General features: G+C 36.7%; 2 protein-coding genes across 6 annotated transcripts in view; one reads left to right on the plus strand and one right to left on the minus strand.

The window, feature by feature from the left end:
* TAB3 (TGF-beta activated kinase 1 (MAP3K7) binding protein 3) overlaps nt 1–6,528 on the plus strand; it is a 35,066-nt gene extending 28,538 nt beyond the window's left edge. For 2 of the 3 annotated variants that reach the window (XM_042457241.1, XM_042457240.1), the window contains 2 exons: nt 222–305; nt 2,872–6,528. In XM_042457241.1, the coding sequence (XP_042313175.1) occupies nt 222–305; nt 2,872–3,047 (260 nt within the window). In that variant the 3' untranslated portion in view covers nt 3,048–6,528. The remainder of the gene's footprint in view (nt 1–221; nt 306–2,871) is intronic. The other variant, XM_042457242.1, reaches the window with a different exon arrangement.
* Nucleotides 6,529–6,963: 435 nt separating this feature from the next.
* Nucleotides 6,964–18,401, minus strand: part of LOC121925282 — a 36,531-nt gene continuing 25,093 nt past the window's right edge. For all 3 annotated transcript variants that reach the window (XM_042457244.1, XM_042457243.1, XM_042457245.1), the window contains 3 exons: nt 16,943–17,063; nt 15,000–15,236; nt 6,964–8,775 (listed from right to left, as the gene is read on the minus strand). In XM_042457244.1, coding sequence (XP_042313178.1) covers nt 8,718–8,775; nt 15,000–15,236; nt 16,943–17,063 — 416 coding nt within the window. In that variant the 3' untranslated portion in view covers nt 6,964–8,717. The remainder of the gene's footprint in view (nt 8,776–14,999; nt 15,237–16,942; nt 17,064–18,401) is intronic.

Genomic DNA, 18,401 nt, shown 5'->3' on the forward strand with positions numbered 1-18,401 from the left:
CCAAACTGCCATAGATTCTTTACTGTAAATATAACATCTCCCTGAAGAATGAGACATTATGACAGGCAGATACTGATGAAGAACTATGAAAAACAGTGTATTCTGCTATCATCTCTTCTGCTGAAAACACACATATTTAATGTAAGGCTAGTGATTTCTGTAACATCTTGAATAGTTTTCTTGTTCTGAATGTCACTTAAGTTTCTTTCATATATTAATAGGGAACTTTGACCCGAAAGCCATGAGTAACTTCTATGATAATATAGAGCCTGGTCCTGTTGTGCCGCCAAAGCCATGTAAGAAAGGTGAGTCACCAGATTAACAGTCTAGGTTTACTTTTATATTGTTGTTGAAGATGTTTTATGTTGGGGATGGAGAACTCCAGTGTGTTCTAATAACATCGTCATTAACATAATTATTTCATTGTGGAACAAACGCCATTCTTCCATGATAAATAAATATCTTGTTCCAGCTGTGCACAAAAGATATTTGGCCAGGTGTATAATAGCACAAGTGCTAGTTATAGTGTAAATCAGAATATTGGTAATATGTTAAAAATAGTGATTGTATTATGTTTATGTATTATGTGAACTGTTGAAAAGCAAGTTTCTCAGTTTCACTCTTGATGCTTCGTCAGTTTTGTTGTTTTCTGGGTAGGGTCTTACTGATTAGGATGCTGTTGTGCTTACTGTTCTTTCTGAAGCATAAGGATTTTTTTCAAAATCTGTAATTATGTTTTTAATTTTGTGCAAATCAATCTTTAGTTCTTTTAATATTGTAGATTCAAAGCTGGAGTGGAAATCATGCAGCCCCCAAGATCTTTTTTGGACTGCAATTTCCACACAGTTCTTTAACCAAGATAGCAGTGGTATAAAATGCTGGGATTTGCAATCCAGCAGCAACTGGAGGGGCCCATGATTCTTACTCCTGCCTTAAGGTGGAGACTTCTGTCTCCCAACCACTGTTTTTATGAAATTAGGAGCTTTCCAGTCCATATGACCCCCTTTTGAGATTATTTAACTTTGTTGCAGTTTTGTCAGATAGAGAAAAAAAGAAGAAAAATGTGCCATTTGTAAAGTGCTCTAACCTGGCCTCAACACCACCCAAGCACACTGTCTACTGTGGCCTCAATCTTTTACTGCTAGCCTAAGCAACAGTTCCTCCACTAGCAGGGAATGAAAGGACTGAAAGCATCAAAGAAGGATTTAGTTGGCAACCTAAGAGCCCAGGTGGCTAGTTCTTATTAATCTGTGATCAAGATTGGAGTAATTTAATCTTTCGTGGTACCCTGCCACTCTTCCATTATAACTCAGCAGATCTTACAGAAATAACAATTAAACCCCTGACCTGGAGGCACTGTAGTTCTTACTAGACAAACTGTAGTTGCTGGGGAGAAATAGCACAGCTGGATAATAAATCTGAAATGTAATTGCCCTAAATCAGTTTCCTGGTTATTTTAAGATGAATGGAGGGTGTGTACCTTAGATTAGAGAAGTCTCTTTGTGCTCCGTGCTAAAAAGGATATAGTGAAGAATGTTGGTGGCTCTCTGCCAAGCACTGCATATAGTACTTTGATCATACATTGACAGAGCTATATGTATGTTTAAAAGCTGATATTTCATGAGTGATCCTTCTATAAAAGATAGAAGACATCCATCCACATTTCCCTAAGCAATCATTTTTATAGTACTCTAAAATGTGCTAACAATTGGGGGGATTACTATAGGTAATTTGTGAAGAAAGTAGAAGTGAAAAGAGAAATGCCATTAAAATCAACTTTTGATAACCAGAAACAAAAGTTGAATTTGCTGAAAAACATAGATTGGTTGAGCCAGAAAAGTGTCCAGGATCCAGAGAAAGGGTTTTTGTGTGTGGTTGTTATTGTTCTCCTCCTCCTCCTCTGCCATTTACTTATATGGTGCTATCACTGTAGATGGTACTTTAAAAATAAAAGACCAATCAAAAAACTTATTTCCCTGCTCTCAGGCCTATAATCTGATTAAGACATGATACAAAAGGAAAGGAGGATGGCAGTGTGGGAGAGTAAATTCAGCAGATGCTTCTTCTTCTTCTTTCCCTCCATAGCCAGGACAGTGGCACTTGGGAAACAGAAATGGCCATTCATCTGCTTCTAGGTCTAGGCATGATGAAACTGTGCCTGCCTTTCCTTGTCTTTCTCCGTGACCAGGGCAGTGACAGTTGGAATGGAGGGGAGAGCCTTTTTTTCCTTCTGGGCCTAGGCACATTGGAGTCACCTTAGTGTTAGCTGGTTTATTCCACAGATGCTTGAAATTTTAAGATTACATTTGCCTCTGGATTCTGTTTGGAAGTAACATAGCACAGAGTGTTTGTACATGCTACTATGATTGATATACTAAAAGGTTATGGCAGCTGTAGTGTTGTGCATTGTGCTTGACACCTAGGTTTATAAAGTTTCTATTTTTCAAACAGATGTCCCTGTATTGGGAGAAAGGTGGGATATAAGAAAAGAAAATAATAAAAAAAAAATAATATCACAGATGAGTTAAAGTAGATGTTTCATACCCAAATTCTGGAGAGTGTTAGATGATTTAGAAGTGCATGTAGTAAATGCTAGTTTTTGATGTTGGCATTATATCTTAGTAGACATAAGTTCTTCCACAGATTGTACTCCCATTCCTGTCTTATTGATCAGATATATTTAATACACAGATATGCTCTGCCACGATCCTAAAATAGTGGAATAGAAAAGTACCTCATTAATTTGTGAATTTTGGCTGTCCCCTAACCAGAAAGACAGCATATGGATGAAAAACTCTGACTACAAAAATATTGACACTTCAGCATTCTATTTTATTGTTTTGTGTGGCTTTTGTGTATTCAAAACTATAGAGTTTAAAAGAAAATCATTCTCTGTAGACCATCAGAACAGTTCCAAGCAAGCTCCACGATCACAGCCAAGAGACGAAGACTTTGAAGGCGCTCCTTGGAATTGTGACAGCTGTACCTTTTTGAACCATCCAGCACTGAATCGCTGTGAGCAGTGTGAAATGCCACGGTATGCCTGAATCCATACTGCTTTGGATTAAATCCACTCTGCTTTCGATTAAAATAATGGGCTTTTGAGCACACAGCCATAGAAGGAAATGTGGGACACCTTTCAGTCCATCTAATAGGCATTTGCCAGCCAATCATTTTCAAATTATATGGGAGCTATTCCCCCTCCCACTCATGCTGCACTAAAGATTAGTTTGGGGGGAAAGTACTCTTATTCTACTGTGGTTAGCAATGCTGAAAGGACATCCTAAATCCAAAACAGATCTGCTTTGTGAAGAATGTATACAGGAAAGCAGGTGATTGCTGCTGTTCTAGCCCTTATAATTACATTTGCTGGGTAGTAGCCGTTATATATATTTTTTTATAAGCATTGAACTATTACCTTGTGGTGTGAAGTGTTACAGGTATCCAGAAAAACTGTGAAGAACCAGAGCTGTTAATCTGACCACAGTAAACTGGGACACAAAGGCTCCCTGTGCTTCCAGATTGTAAACTACTGAAGGGGGGAAGGGGTATCAAAGAGCAAAAAAAAGGGGGGTATTCAAAAATGCTGCTTTTTTCAGGGTAATTTAAGTCTACATAATTGCTGTTTTGAAGTTGTGAATCATGGTGAGGAGGGAGAAGTACTGTATGAGCCTTATTTATAGAGTACAATCAGAGGTGATTTTACAATCCCTTTTGCTTGTACAGCGCTCACCAAGACTTGTTAACACTGGTAACTAAGTAATTATACCATATTACAGAGGTATGCATGCTTTTATTAGGCCTTTGTGTTTTAAAGCTAAAAGTAAAGTATGCTTTTATAAATGGCGTTCCCTTCAAACTACTTGGTGACAGTAGAACGGACATATGCCAAATGCAGAATTATTCCAAATTCTCTTTGGAAAACTTGAGCTCATCCATCATTATGTATGAGATGTGTTGCACCCTGTTCCTTAGGCCTTTCAGCTTCCAATTATGTGAAGAATTCATAATGTTTACAGCACAGAAGGTACTTTGTGCCCCCATTCTGATTTAGCTGAAAACTAGTAATATTAGCTCTTCAACAGAGGTTTATTTGCACATTGCCAATAAACCAGTCTGTATTAACTGCTATGAGTTGCAGATCTTGAAATGTAGAAGGCATTTCTATTTCAAATTCGGTCAATTGATGGACACCAAGAACACGCAAAAAAAAAATTATATATACAAGTACTTTTATGCATCTGATTATTATAAACGTGATGTTGGATTTGAGTGCTTCACATTTCTGAATAAAGCACTCTCTTGTGAAGGTTTGTTGGTTTTTGAAGTAGTCACTCTAAAATAAAACTGTGCAAGAGCAGCCAGGATTGTTGTTTTTTTCTCTCTCCTTCTAATAAAATATCGGTATGGTGTGTTTAATTTCTTACACATTTAAATTATTCTGCTGCAAGCCCTTGCAATATTTGCAAACAGGAATGTTACACATCTGGCCATGTTAATGTTTTTGTTATCAATTGGTATGTACAGATAATACAGATTTGCTGTTCAAAGTGGAATTTGAGTGTGATGCTGATGTTAAATTCTTACTGAAGCAATTTACGATGAAATATCAGGGAGCACAATGAAATTAAAAGACTAAGATTGTTTAAAATTTTCACATCATTACAAATATGACCCTTGAATGTGAGAGAAAGATTTGAGAATTATGCTGCCCCAATTTCAGCATTAAATTATCAGATGGGTTTTTTTCTTTGTCTTACAGTATGGTAAAACAAGCAATGAAATATTTCATACGAAGCATTCACTTTGTTAAGTAACATTTTGTCTGCAGTAATTCAGTAGCATTTGTTATGGTTTCATACTGATGCTTTTGCCCTTTTTGATCATAAGTTTCTGTTTGGCACTTATTCTGCTGCCATTGCAAATAAATTATAGTAAACTACTAAAGAGCAGAAGTGGTATGCACCATTTTTTGACATCAGCATGACTCCAAGGATTTTTGGTTGGGGAGGGGACATTTACAAGGATTGCATGTAGCCTATCAAGTCTGGGTGCAGTTCATCTTAAGTGTGTGCTTTCTGGAGTCCAGCAGCATAATTAAAATTCCTGAAAAGTCTTTGGTCTATCCATGCAGCACTGGATACACATGGCTTTCCTATTTCATACTGTGAGTGAAAACTGCTCATATGTGGATTGCTCCGTTATGTGTACACAGTATTCTCTGATTCACAGAAGATAACAGGAAAGCCATATATATGTACTTAAGCTGGATCTGTGGAGTCATTCTTATGGAGATCCAGTTCCATTTTACTCCCAATTCAGTTGGCAAAGTACAAGAGAAGATCACACCTTGTGGTGGAGGAGACAGTAGGTAGTAGTCATGTTGATTCAAAAGAAAAAAACTTGAATCAGTTACTATCTTTTGTTAGTTGTGCAAAAGACTGTTGTTCATGTTTACTTGTAAATATCCTTTCATTCTGTAATACTAATGATAGCAATGAAATTAATTTAAATTTAATTTGTAAGAGTTCTATATGGATATTAGATATCAACTTATACATAGAAGCCACTCGGGAATAGGCGGCTCCAGCCAAAGTGGGCTTACGTTATGCCAGAGTAAACATTCATTGCATATAAATTTTCATTTATCTCCTTATATCGCTTGACAATAGAAAATGCACTGCGATGTATACAACTTTGGAATGTGCACATCTGAGTGGTGGGATTTTGAGGCCATCATGATTTTATAAAATGCACTACTTTTTAATAATAGCTGACTTTTCCTTGCCCATTGTACTTGAGTATTCTATCTCAATGTTCTTCAAAATACTTCTGTTTATAAATGCCTATTTTATATTTAACTGCTATTAAGATACCCCCGTTTCACATATAAAATACAAAAGCCCCTCCAAGTTCTAGTCAATAGAATAGCTTGTGGAAAGTTGGAATGTAGAGAACCAAAATCAAATCTAGTGCTTGAATATATGATTGAACCTCCAAGTTAGCTTATTTGTGTAGGGAGGGGCTAAGAAGGTAAGAGAAAATGTTTGTGAAATAGATCAATGGAGAAGTGTGCTTGTGTGTCTATGGTATGTATGTATTTTTCCTTATGGAAATGTCTGAAGCAAGTGTAATTTTTAAAGAGCTGGTCTCAGTCATGCTACAGAGTCATTTTCTCTCTGTTACTGTATGCTCCAGTTATGTGCCCTTCCTTCATCTTTCTCACCTCTTCAGTTGTAAACTTGACTTGGACTTACATGCTTTGAAATTATAGTTGGAAATTTAAGCATGTTTTAAAGAGAAAACAAAAAGATTAAATAAGCTTATTAATGGGATTGTGTCCTTGGGTTTGCAAGCTTTTAACTCAAGTCTTTTTTTTTTTTTTAGCATAGCCTGAAATGTGAAATCAGTTTACAGTCCAGTATGATGCAGCCAGATGGCTTCTCATTTCCTCTGTTACTTGCTCAGATAAAATGAGTTTACAGAGAGATGACAATGTACACAGAAATAAATGCATATTATAGTCAACACTGCCTCTGTGTGCTCTATGTTTTTCCAATAACACTTCAGATTTGCCACGTATATGAAGCAGTTTCCTCCCATTTTTGAATTTCCAGAGGGCAATAGTGTTAATGCAATAGTCTAAAGTTCTCGACGCTTGAACAGATTTTTTAAAATTTATTCTTTGAATGATAAAATCAGTGTATATAATCTATTATTTCTGCTCTGTTGGAAATCCTGTTAATTTTTTTTGAAATTAGATAACAGAACCATGGTATTTCTAAATCCTGTAAATAGGGTGTTTCTTACTATTTAGATTTGTGTATGCTGTGAATGGAAACTATTACTGCGAGATGAAATGTGTAAAAGCATTAAGAGGCTATGCATGCATGGTACATTCAAATGACATATACCGAGTGCTGCAGTTGCCTAAAAAATCAATAAAGCTAAGAAAATGTAACATCCTGCATTTGTTTTCATATGTAGTAAGGAATCTTCTTAAAAGGTATGTTTTATACATTGACATCTAGTCTTTCGTCTTAAAACTTAATCTTTCTTCCTAACACATTGCTGTATTGCTTGTTGTTTTGTTAATACAGATGACAAATCAAGTATGGATCCTTTTGGGTAGTGACTTTATTTACATGTCACTTTGCAAAGAGAAATATTTTGTCCTTGTAGGTCACTTATGTATCCTTGCCAAAGTTAAAATTCATGATATGAATATTTTGCACAAACAGTAGTTTTGGACTATGTTACCAGGTATTGTAGGAAACTGTTTTATGCCCTGTATAGAAATTTTTCACAGTAGTTTATACCTGGTACTATTTTTAAAGACAATATGGCACTTACATTTCCTGGGTTGTCCCAGCAAAAATTAATATGGGTGACTAGAAGACACACCTGACCTATATAACTTTTTAAAATGTTTGCTTTGTAGTAGTCAGTCTTCTGTATTTCAGCAATAAACTCCATCTGAACAAAATACAAGCTGTTCTTTGGATACTGGCAGTCTTAGGATGGCTGAGATCAAGAATGAACCTTGGGACGCTTCACTTCTTTCCACTATCCTGTTTCCCTAAGGCATGAATTCCATTCATCCTTAACCATTATTCCCTCTAAAACAGGAACTGAAATCTGAGTTATTTACCATTTGTACTATTAAATATTTTACTAAATTCCATTAACTTTAAATACTTGTATATTCATCTTTTGACATGACTGAGATAGTAGTCTCTTTTTGTTTATTTCATCAACAAATCAATAGATAATTTTTAGAAGCAGCAGTCAGAACATCATCTTTTCTTAGAACTGAAGCTCTTGTCCTTTCCTAGCATTGTGACAGTTGTTGGCATTTGGGAAAAGCAAGTTACTAACTCTGAGTGTTTACAGTAGTGATTGTTTAGTTCTGCATATTGTAGCCTGTATTTCTGTGATCTTCAGATGTTTGGTATCTGTGCCTTTTTTTTCTTTCTTTTGTTTTTGGAACCATACACCTTAATTACGTATGGCCATAATTACCTTCTGTATATGGACTTGAACAACTTCTTTTTTTCAGCTTTTTGTTGAAAGCAGGATGAACCCTAGGTAATCTGATTACTATCCAAGCCTATGTGAGAGAGGGCCTATTATGCACAGAGGTTAGCACAACTGTATGTCTTTGACTAAATGGGAAGGAAGACACATTTCTGTAGTCACTGCTACATTTTTCCTCAAGTCACAGTCATGAAGTCACTGCAGCTATTTCTATGTGCAACTGTTCATGCACTCTATTTTCATTGACAGCAATATGAACTTAAATGACATATCAGATTGGGAAAGTTGTAGTGTTGGATTGCAACTTCTGTCATAATGGGAAGAAGCACTGGGAGCTGCAGTCTAACACTTTGGCCATCCTGGCATACATAGAGGAAATGGTTTTGAAACATTTCATTGGAGGTTGATGTATCCATCTTATAACTTCATTTAAGTTTTTCCCTGTTCATATTTACATTAATGGTACAATTATAGACTTATTTCACAACAAAAAAATTAACATACTAGAAAATGCTTACATAGAGCTTTGAAAAATCATAGAAAATATATTGATTGTTGGACAGGGTTCAAGATAGATTGGTTTTTTTCAGTTTCAGCAGATGTACAACATGACTGAAGCCTTTAAAATCCAAATATTCCTTCTTCAAAATGTGAAGAATTCACAGTTCACATTCACTTTATTATTCCCAGGCAATAATGACTTTGTTGAATTTAACAAAAACTCCTTTGTTAGGTTCACTGGAAAACAAATGGAAGATGTCAGTAAATATGGTATAAATGAAATAAAATTAATTCATGAACAGGTGAGTGTAAAGGTGCTGGAAACTAACATTTGTACCTTTGATACATATAAGCTATACTGGGTAAAGTTGTTGTTGTTGTTGTTGTTGTTATTATCCCACCCCTTCCCCAAAACTGGGATTCATGAACTGAAATATGCAGGCTGAATGGAGTTTTCTGTTTGGGCTCAAAATAGGCATTGTCTAACAGAAGCTTTTCTACGTTACAGAATTCCCTGCATCTTTCTTTTACAATACCAGTAACACCTTATAGGCCTGCCATAAAAGGGGGATGGGGAGTAACATCATTTCCTTAGAAAGCATGGTGAAGTGGTTTGAGCATTGGACTATGACTCTGCAGACCAGAAATAGGGATGTCATTCTTGAAAATGATCTAGGTTTAATTATACAGATAATGCAAGCTCAATTCTCAACTATTGGTTCTTATGATATTTTAAGTCTTCATCTTATAGAATCCTTGGCCATTGACATGTTCTGGAAGAACAAAAACAATGAAAATCACTGTCTTAAGCTATTTCAGGGAGTCCTAGCTTTGGACACTATCCCCTCCTCAACAGCTGTCATAGTGAATTATTTCTAACATCCTTGTCAGTTAGCTAATGTTTATTGGTTATTTTTAAAGCACCTACAACCAGCCCTCCATATCCGCAGATTCAGTCAGCCACAGCTTGAAATATTTTCTTTTACAATATCAACATTGTAAAATATTTTAAAAAGCAAATCCTGATTTTGCCATTTTACGTAAGGGACACTATTGTACTATGCCATTGTATATCATGGGACTTGAGCATCCATGGATTTTGATATCCACAGGGGGCCCTGGAACCAAATTTCAGTGGATACCAAGAATTCATTGTATTTCGAAATCTCTCTGGTTCTTTCATAAATGCAAAGAATTGGAAATTGGAGTTGATTCACTTTTTATTGCCCAGCCTGGAGGATAGCCTTACTTATATCCTGGCTGCTGAGGAGAACCATCACAACCTGGTTCCGTTGCACAAAGAAAGACTTGTACAAAGAGGCCTGTTACTTTCCTTATGTATTGTGACATGTGCTATGATAATTTTAAGCCAGAGGAATGATGATAGTGCGAACACCAAAGCAAGGGTGTTGAAAACATCCCTTTACAGACCAATTTTGTGCCCCCATAACCCCCTAATGCTTCCATGCATTTTTTTTCTATTTCTCAAGATCTGCAGGAGCAGCCCATTTTGCATTTGAGTGTACATCACCCCCCAATAAAATATGGTAGTGGCTATCTGGTTGCTTCTGGTTATAACACACACACACACACACACACACACACACCCATTTCAGTCATGATGAACACTGGTGAAACCCATGGCAGATGGGATAAAAATAGGCTGTCCTCCAAAGTTGCCCACCACTGATCTAAAGATATATAGTTGAGAGTTGTCTTACAGGTTGTCCTACTTCTGCATCATTTACTGATATAATTCAGTACTTGTCATACATGTTTCCACAATGGCAGCATGGTGCAGTAGTTCAAATCCTTGCTCAGCAATGGAAACCTTGGTCATGTCACTCTCATCCTCAAAGGAAGACAAAGGCAAACCTGGTTTGAGAACTGCCAGTGTGAAAGAGAAAATTAATCTGAGAATGAGTGTGGGATGGAAATGGTGTTGCTTGTTGAGGAATTACACAGTTCTTGAAGCTACCTCAAGACAGAATAAATTCAGTGTGTTTCCCTTGGAAGACCTCTGCCTTAAGAGCAGGAGCTGAATTCCTTCCACACTTACTAATGTTCCAAAAAGCATACATAATATTCACCAAGAAAGTGGCCTAAACGTGTATATCATGAATGCAGTACAGACATTGTGCAGAGTTGCATACTGTGCTTTTTACCTGCTTACACTTGGTGTATCTTCACTTTGCTTTTGTCTTTTGTAACCAATTTTCCTTTGTAGCTTGGTGACAAACTGAAGCTAAGAGTTTATTTGCCACCTCACTGCTTGCATACTCTGTAATTTCTGTGTGCTTATTTGCTTGGTGAAGAGTGGCTCCCAGCCAGCAAATTAATAATGTGGATAAAGATAAGATGAATAGTCATTGTACACACACATGAATTTGATACACAATGGAGTGATGTTCAATGAGTTAGGACTGGGTAGCATATTCATAAGGAAAATGTCCATTTCTGTAATTTTATACAGGGAAGAAAAAAGAGTTGGGTGGTGTGCATTTGGGACAACTGACTTGGTATGACATTATTTCCCTCATTGTTAGTGTTGAAATAATAGAGAAACAAATCTGAAAGAATGGTTGGGATTATCATGGTATCCTATGTACATCTCCCCAGTATTATTTTAACTCAAGCTAGTCACCTTACCCCTTGCACTGGTGTTCATCTACTCTTTCACCCAGTTTGTTGCTGAACTATTTTTCATTCTCCACTATCTTGCTTTTCCCCATTCCAAAAAAACCCTAATCTTTCCCAACTATACAATGAGACCTACGACTGATAGCAAGAATTAACTTGCTTGGTTGGCAGTGCTTGGTGTAACACCTATTATTTCCCAGGAACTTTCCTTTAATTCAGCATGCTATCTTTTGTGTTATCGGACACCTGCAGAGTATTGGGAATGAAAGAATGCACGGAGAACAAGTTGTACGCAACCCAAATCCTTGCATACAAAAGTTAGTGTGTAGTGTTGGACAAGGAGTCTGGAATAAGATGTTTGAATCCATGTTCAGCTATGGAAACCCACTGAAGAACCTCAGATAAGTCACACTTGGTCAGCCTAAGAGGAAGGTAATAGCAAACCTCTGAAGTAAGCTTGCTAGCAAGGCCCTAAGATAAAATCACCATTTATTGGAGTTGACTTGAAGGCATATTGCAGCAACAAAAACAATACTTAAAACAGTATAACCACATTTTCCAACCTGCACTGTCCCAATGTGAGTGACGGACTTTAGTTCCTGTTATCCTTGTCCAATTGCTTGGGGATTGTGGGAATTGAAATTCATGGGTACCAGTATAACATCTTTACTGCTTATACAACATCTAAACTAAGGGCCTGAACAGACAAGCCAAAATAAAGCTGCTTCCCGTCAGTTTGGAGGTATGCTATTTACATGACACACATCTTATGAAGCCAGAAGCTGCACCAAAGCCATGCTCCAGTCCTTAGGACTGAAGCGTGGCTTTAGCATGGCTTCCAGCCTCTTAGAATGCAGCATCATTTAAACAGCATACCTCCAAACTGACCGGAAGCAGCTTTATTTTGGCCTGACTGTTCAGGCCCTAAGGCATATGCCTTAATTTAAAATTAATGTTTTTAGGAACGAAAGTACCTAGAGAGCTATAACTTTTTCTTAAACTTCTTCTGAAGTCCTATAATATATATAATTGAACTTATATGTCACTAATTTCTGTATATAAATGAACGTAAACTGTCTCTGTATCCTACCTGGTATAATAACCTAATAATGGATGCTATATCATTAGGTTATCTACTTTAGGCTGCTTAATTGTTCAGTATATAGCAAAAGCAGTTAAAACCAAGCAGTAATGACAGTATGTTAATTTTTATCTTAACATTGGATAGTAAATTAAAAGCAGCTTGACCATAATGCTTTATTAAATTCAGGCTGCACTGCAGCAATTCACTCTGACTAGGAAATTATCCAGAGGTTGAAGTGGCCAAAATGAAGTAATAAAGTTCTTGGAGGTTTGGATACATTTACAGATAAACTATAGATAGAAACACAGTACAGGAATACTTCAGTTAACAAAGCTTCTAACAAGTTCATTTTTACAAAGTCTTTTTATGGGAGCCTCACCTATCCCACTCCTTCTTGTCTTCTGTCTAGCTGGAAGCTTTTTTGTAGCATTGGGAGGATGGTGAAAGAGGACTAGAGACAGACAGACTTTCAGTGTTGGATTGAAGCAGCATGTCTGCAGTAGACAATGCAATAAAACTTGATCTGAGAAAGAATGGGATTCTACTCTAGGTAACCCTGTAGTATCTTTATGTGCTTATGTACTATAGGCAAAGTAAACAGAATCACTTACTGAGCATGTGTTAAGAACAAAACAAAGAAAATGGGAAAGTGGATTAACCACTCACACCAGCTTTTTCAACAACTAACATTTTGAAAAAGCATGTATATACAAGTTTGGCCACCAAAATGGAAATCATATAAAAGTGGAGACCTTTGAAAGAAAGAAAAAAATCATACTGAGATGCAGTTTGGAAGAAGCTTTCAAGTGGTCTCTAGAAGACTCAATATTTTTATGTCTACTTATGCAACACTTGCCTGACCAGGTTGTTTAATTTTGAAATGTCCTTTGTTAACTTGAGGTATAACTGTAGTTCTGAGCTTAAGCTTTGTTGCGTTTACTAGTGAAGTGCATAACAATTAGTTCTTCAGAAATTTTACAGTTTCCATTATTATTAAGGAAGTTTAATTGTATGCATGTTAAAGTGAGCAGAAACACATGAAATAAGTAGCAGCATGAAATTCTGTGAACTGTTTTACTCAGTTTATGACAGAGCTTACATTAAAACACTGAGAGTTAGAACAAACACTCTTTTTAGTAATTTTGGGGTAAGCCAGAATTATTTTATAATGCATAATTAGAAATTTTTAAAATACCTGTATCATATTCTGTGAGAATAATGTTCTTTGAATGTGTGACAATAGAATGATAACACTGTCCCCCTTGAACAGAGTGTTCAAAGCACAGTTTACTGTTAAATAGCATGAGGGTGGGGCTCTGAAAATCTAAGATGGTGATAAATCATGAGGTAGTGGTAAATCATGATTGCCATATTCTTTTGTCTTCCCTACTATGACTCCAGTGTTTCTTGTGAAGAGATAATGCAAGATACCTTCATTTATATTGGGACCAGTGTTTAAAGTCATGTAACACAGGTAATGGCCAGATTATAAGACTCTCTTATCAACATAATATTACATTTTATTTAATTGCTGCTTTTAATATACTCATCCAGTTCTAAAGAGTGTATGTTATTGACTAATCCTCTCTTTCCCAGTTAAATAATAATAATAATCTTTATTCTTATATCCTGTCTTTCTGCTGCAGCAATCAAGGCAGCTTACATGACTAGAATATATTGGAATAATACATATTCTCAGTAAATAAATTGACCCCCCCCCAATTAAAACAGGATTAAATACAATACAGTTTAAAAATTCAACCTGTTCAAATGACAGCAATTTTCTAGCAGAGGCAGTGGTTACATAAAGTAGGGAGAGTAGAGAAATTAGATTGAACTATTCTGGGAAGGCCTGCTGGAAGAGATCTGTCTTGTCAGCTTTTTTGAAGCTGTCTAGCCTGGTCATTTGATGGATCTCCTCCGGCAAGGCATTCCATAGTCTGGGAGGCAGCGGAGAACATTTTCTGGGAGGTTGCCGTTAGTCTGGTTTTTATGGGTTGCAATAAATTCCTCCCAGAGGACCTGAGGGTGCAGGACGGATTGTATGGAAGTAATCCCTTATATAGGTTGGACTCAAGCCATGTAGGGCCTTAAAGGTAATCACCAATACCTTGTACTGTGCCCAGAAACCAATAGGCAGCCAGTGAAGAGATTTCAGAATAGGTGTAATATGATCACTTCTAGTTTTACCAGTGATCAGTCTGGCTGTCATATTCTGTACTAACTGTAGTTTCTGGACTAGGTACAAGGCTAGCCCTATGTAGAGTGCATCGCAGAAATTGAGTCGTGAGGTTACCAGTATATGCATTACAGTTTCTAAGTTCCTTACTTCCAGGAAAGGGGGCAGCTGGCGTATCAGCCGGAGCAGATAACAGGCGCTCCTGACTGTCGCATTCACCTGATTTATATATTAATGTGCTCAGCTACTGATTTCATGTTCATCGATGGGTCTTTCATCTGGAACAGTAGTGCTAACTATTTTTGCTGATATATTGATATAATGTTGCCTTTTGTGCCATTCTTTTACTTCAGTTCATTTGTGTGCCATTACCACCCATTGCTGGGTCAGATCATAAATGTCTTTTGTGTAGCTAAAATGCTTGACATAATGGTGACTAGGGTTGCAGGATCCATTTTCCTTTTTCCCACTCCTGGGTCAAATTGGAAGACTCTTAATTGGAAGACCCTTTAAGAGCTTAAAATAATAATATATACCAAACATAAGGTCAAAAATTACCAAAGAAAGTAGCGTGTTCCTCGAAAAACTCCATCATGTCTCCCCACTTGATCACCTTCCAGCTCTATGCCAAGATAGTCCTCTTCTCTTCCAAACAGTGGTCCCAGATACTTGACAGTTCCTTTGCTGATTTTCCCTGCTGGCTGTGAAAATTTTACTAAATTTCCAACTTTCAGGTCTGCAATGCTTCTGGGTGCAAATGGTCGTCTTGATAGTGTTGACCTATCCATATGAACCCTTGGATAAAACAATAAAGAAAATTAATACCTTTTCAGCAGAGAAAAATCTTCTTCAGAGTTATCTTGATAATGAAAGAATTTTCCATATTTTTCATAAGATAAAATAGATGTGATGGAGAAATTAGTGTGTGGGTCTCATGATACCTTTGTTTAAAAAATTGGATTGGTGCCTACATTGGCTTCTGTATATACAGCTAAAAGAGAGATTTAAAATGGACTCTAAAATATATGAATTTGGAGAAGAACAAGCCAAATTGGAAGAAGCATTAAAGAGTAAAAAGAATAAAAAAGTAGCAAATATTTTCAGAGTCTTGCACAATCTGGAACAAGAAGAAGACCCGATATCGGAAGCAATGATAAAGTGGGCAGCCGACTGCAGGAGGATCATCGATTATGAAAGCTGGAGATATGTGAGGACCAAAATGAAGGAGTTCACAAAATCACAAATACTGAAAGAGAATTATTTCAAAATGGAACAGAGATAGTACTTGACCCCTGCAAAAATGGCCAAGATTTATAATTTAATGTCAAATAGTTGCTGGAAATGTCAGTCAGCAGTTGGTACATGGATTCATGTTTGGTGGAAATGTACGAAAATGAAAAAAAAATTGAAAACATAGATTCATTGAAAAGACATTTCAGATAAAATTTGAACTTAGCCCAGAAATTTATCTCCTAAACATGTTAAATAAATTGCCGTCACAAATTCAAAGGAAACACTGGTGAATATTGATGTATCTAATCACAGCTGCGAGATTGACACTAGCACAAAAATGGAAGAATAATGACACACCGAGCCTAGATGACTGGTTATTAAAGGTATTGGAGATTAAAGATATGGATAAGTTGACAGCTCTTTTGAACAATAAAGATATTAATCAAACAGAGGAAGATTGGTTCCCTGTAACTGAAGCTTGTACACAGAAATGGGTTGAAGGAGAAAAAAGCAGAGACGGAAACAAGTTTTAAAAAAAGTTTCTAGACACCTAGATTCTCTTATGAAAAAATTTGAGACATAGTTCATAGATGATTTTGTAGTATATTTTGATAAAGATAGAGAATAAGTCAAAGAGCTAACAATTTACAGGACTAACTATTGAGACGACTTTAGGAAGTTAAATAAGATTAGTATATTAGGATTATGATATTTATATAAGTAAAATGTTTTTTGGTTCGAAGGTAAAGGAGATGCATGAAGAATGATTATGATATAAAACAGGACAGGATCAGCAGAATGTAATCCTATGAAGCATCTGTTCTAGAACACACACACACACACACACACACACACATATGGAAACTTAGAACTTGAACCAATTGATTCAAATTGAAAGAAAGAAGACTCTTTAAACATCAGGAAGAATTTCCTAAGGGGTGTTCAACTGTGGAAAACACTACCTCAGAAGATTATTGATTCTTCTTCATTAGAGGTTTTTAACAGAGGTTGGATGACCACCCGTCAAATATACTTTAGCTGTAGATTCCTACATGGATGGAGTGTTGTATTATATCAGCCTTGTTTTCCATTCTAATTCTGAAGCTCTGTGACTCTATGAATGTGCTATTATTATTATTATTATTAACCTTTATTTATAAAGCGCTGTAAATTTACACAGTGCTGTGCTATGCTACATTCTAAGTTTTCTGTTGTTTTGGGGCAGTGCTATCTTTCAATTTTTGAATTCTAATTAGATGTTTTCTTACCTGTTTGTGGAATATTTGCTGTAAGCATCCACATGAGAGAAACTGTTTGAGGTTGAACTTGAGATGTTTTGTTTAGAATTCTTGTTGCCATTGATCTTTATGCTCTCTTCTGATATACTATCTTGATAAAACACACAAAAAAGAGAAGTTAGAAATATCTGCATCACACCTATGTGCAACATTTGCACTGACATGATTCCCTACAACCAAGTATTTAGGAACTATTCTCTATTCTCATTTTAGTAACATTTTAATAATGTAATAATAATAATAATACTTAAGTTATAAAAATGTAGACACATTTTTGAAAGCTCTGATAGTTTTTACATACGGTATGATACTAAAATGATACAGTGCACCCCTTTTTTATGCGGGGAATCCGTTCTGGACCCCCTGCGTAAAAACCCCCACGTATGCTCGAGCCCCATTGAAAATAATGGGGCTTCCGCATGGCATGGCAGCATGACGGCACACACACGCCACAGGTGCGCACCCATTAAGCTTAATAGGATGTGTCGCTCCTTGTGCCCCACACGCTCCTGTGGGCTCCCTCGCGATTTTCAGCGTATGCTGAAAGCTGCATATAGTGCACTCGCGTATGACGTGGGTGCACTGTATTTTAAATCTAGATCATGGCTGGCCACAATTATCTGAGCACCATAATTTGAACAGTGATGGTGGGTCACCAATGACACTCAACAAAGACATAGACCATGTGGATTTGAAATTGACATTATTTCATGGTACTCCTTGAAAGAAGATTGGGATACACAATGACAATAAAGCTGCAGGATAGTACTGTTTTTCTGTTATCTTTGGCAATGCCACTGAGAGGCTGTGACCTACAGAAATAGTCAGTTAATACTTAAGGTGTGCCCGCGGAGCAAGAAGGTGACAGTACAAACAAAGACTTATGTTCAGCTACCAAGATGAGCTGCAGTGGTACATCAGGATTAAAGGTAGGGCAGTGCTGCCAAAGTATATTTGGGAGGGATTTTACATATACAGTGGGCCCTTCCGTTATGTGGGGGATCTGATCCACTCTCCGCGTAAAGGAAATCCTGTGTATGCTCGTGCCACATTGTAAACAATGGGGCGTGCCATTTGTTTGATTGCCGTGTGCCTTCAGTGTATGTGCATACAGCGCAGGCACATTGTATTTACTGTATATACTCATGTATAAGTCTAGAAATTTTATTGAAAACATTGACCTAAAAAACCTGAGTCAACTTATCCACGGGTCGATGTAAGTAGTGTACTTTAACTGTTACCAAAAAGGGGGACTATCTTCTGGTGAAAGGCAAGAATTTAATCTTTCCTGGATGCACTGACCCTCCTCTGCTCTCTCATCTAGTGCATTAGCCTTTAGTGTGAACATAAATAATTGTGCCTGTTTGAATTTTATAACTTCCTTGACATTGCTTTCTTTTGCTTCTTTGTTTAGATTCTTTGTTACATG

The sequence above is a fragment of the Sceloporus undulatus genome, chromosome 3 (assembly GCF_019175285.1).
Source record: "Sceloporus undulatus isolate JIND9_A2432 ecotype Alabama chromosome 3, SceUnd_v1.1, whole genome shotgun sequence".
NCBI lineage: Eukaryota > Metazoa > Chordata > Lepidosauria > Squamata > Phrynosomatidae > Sceloporus > Sceloporus undulatus.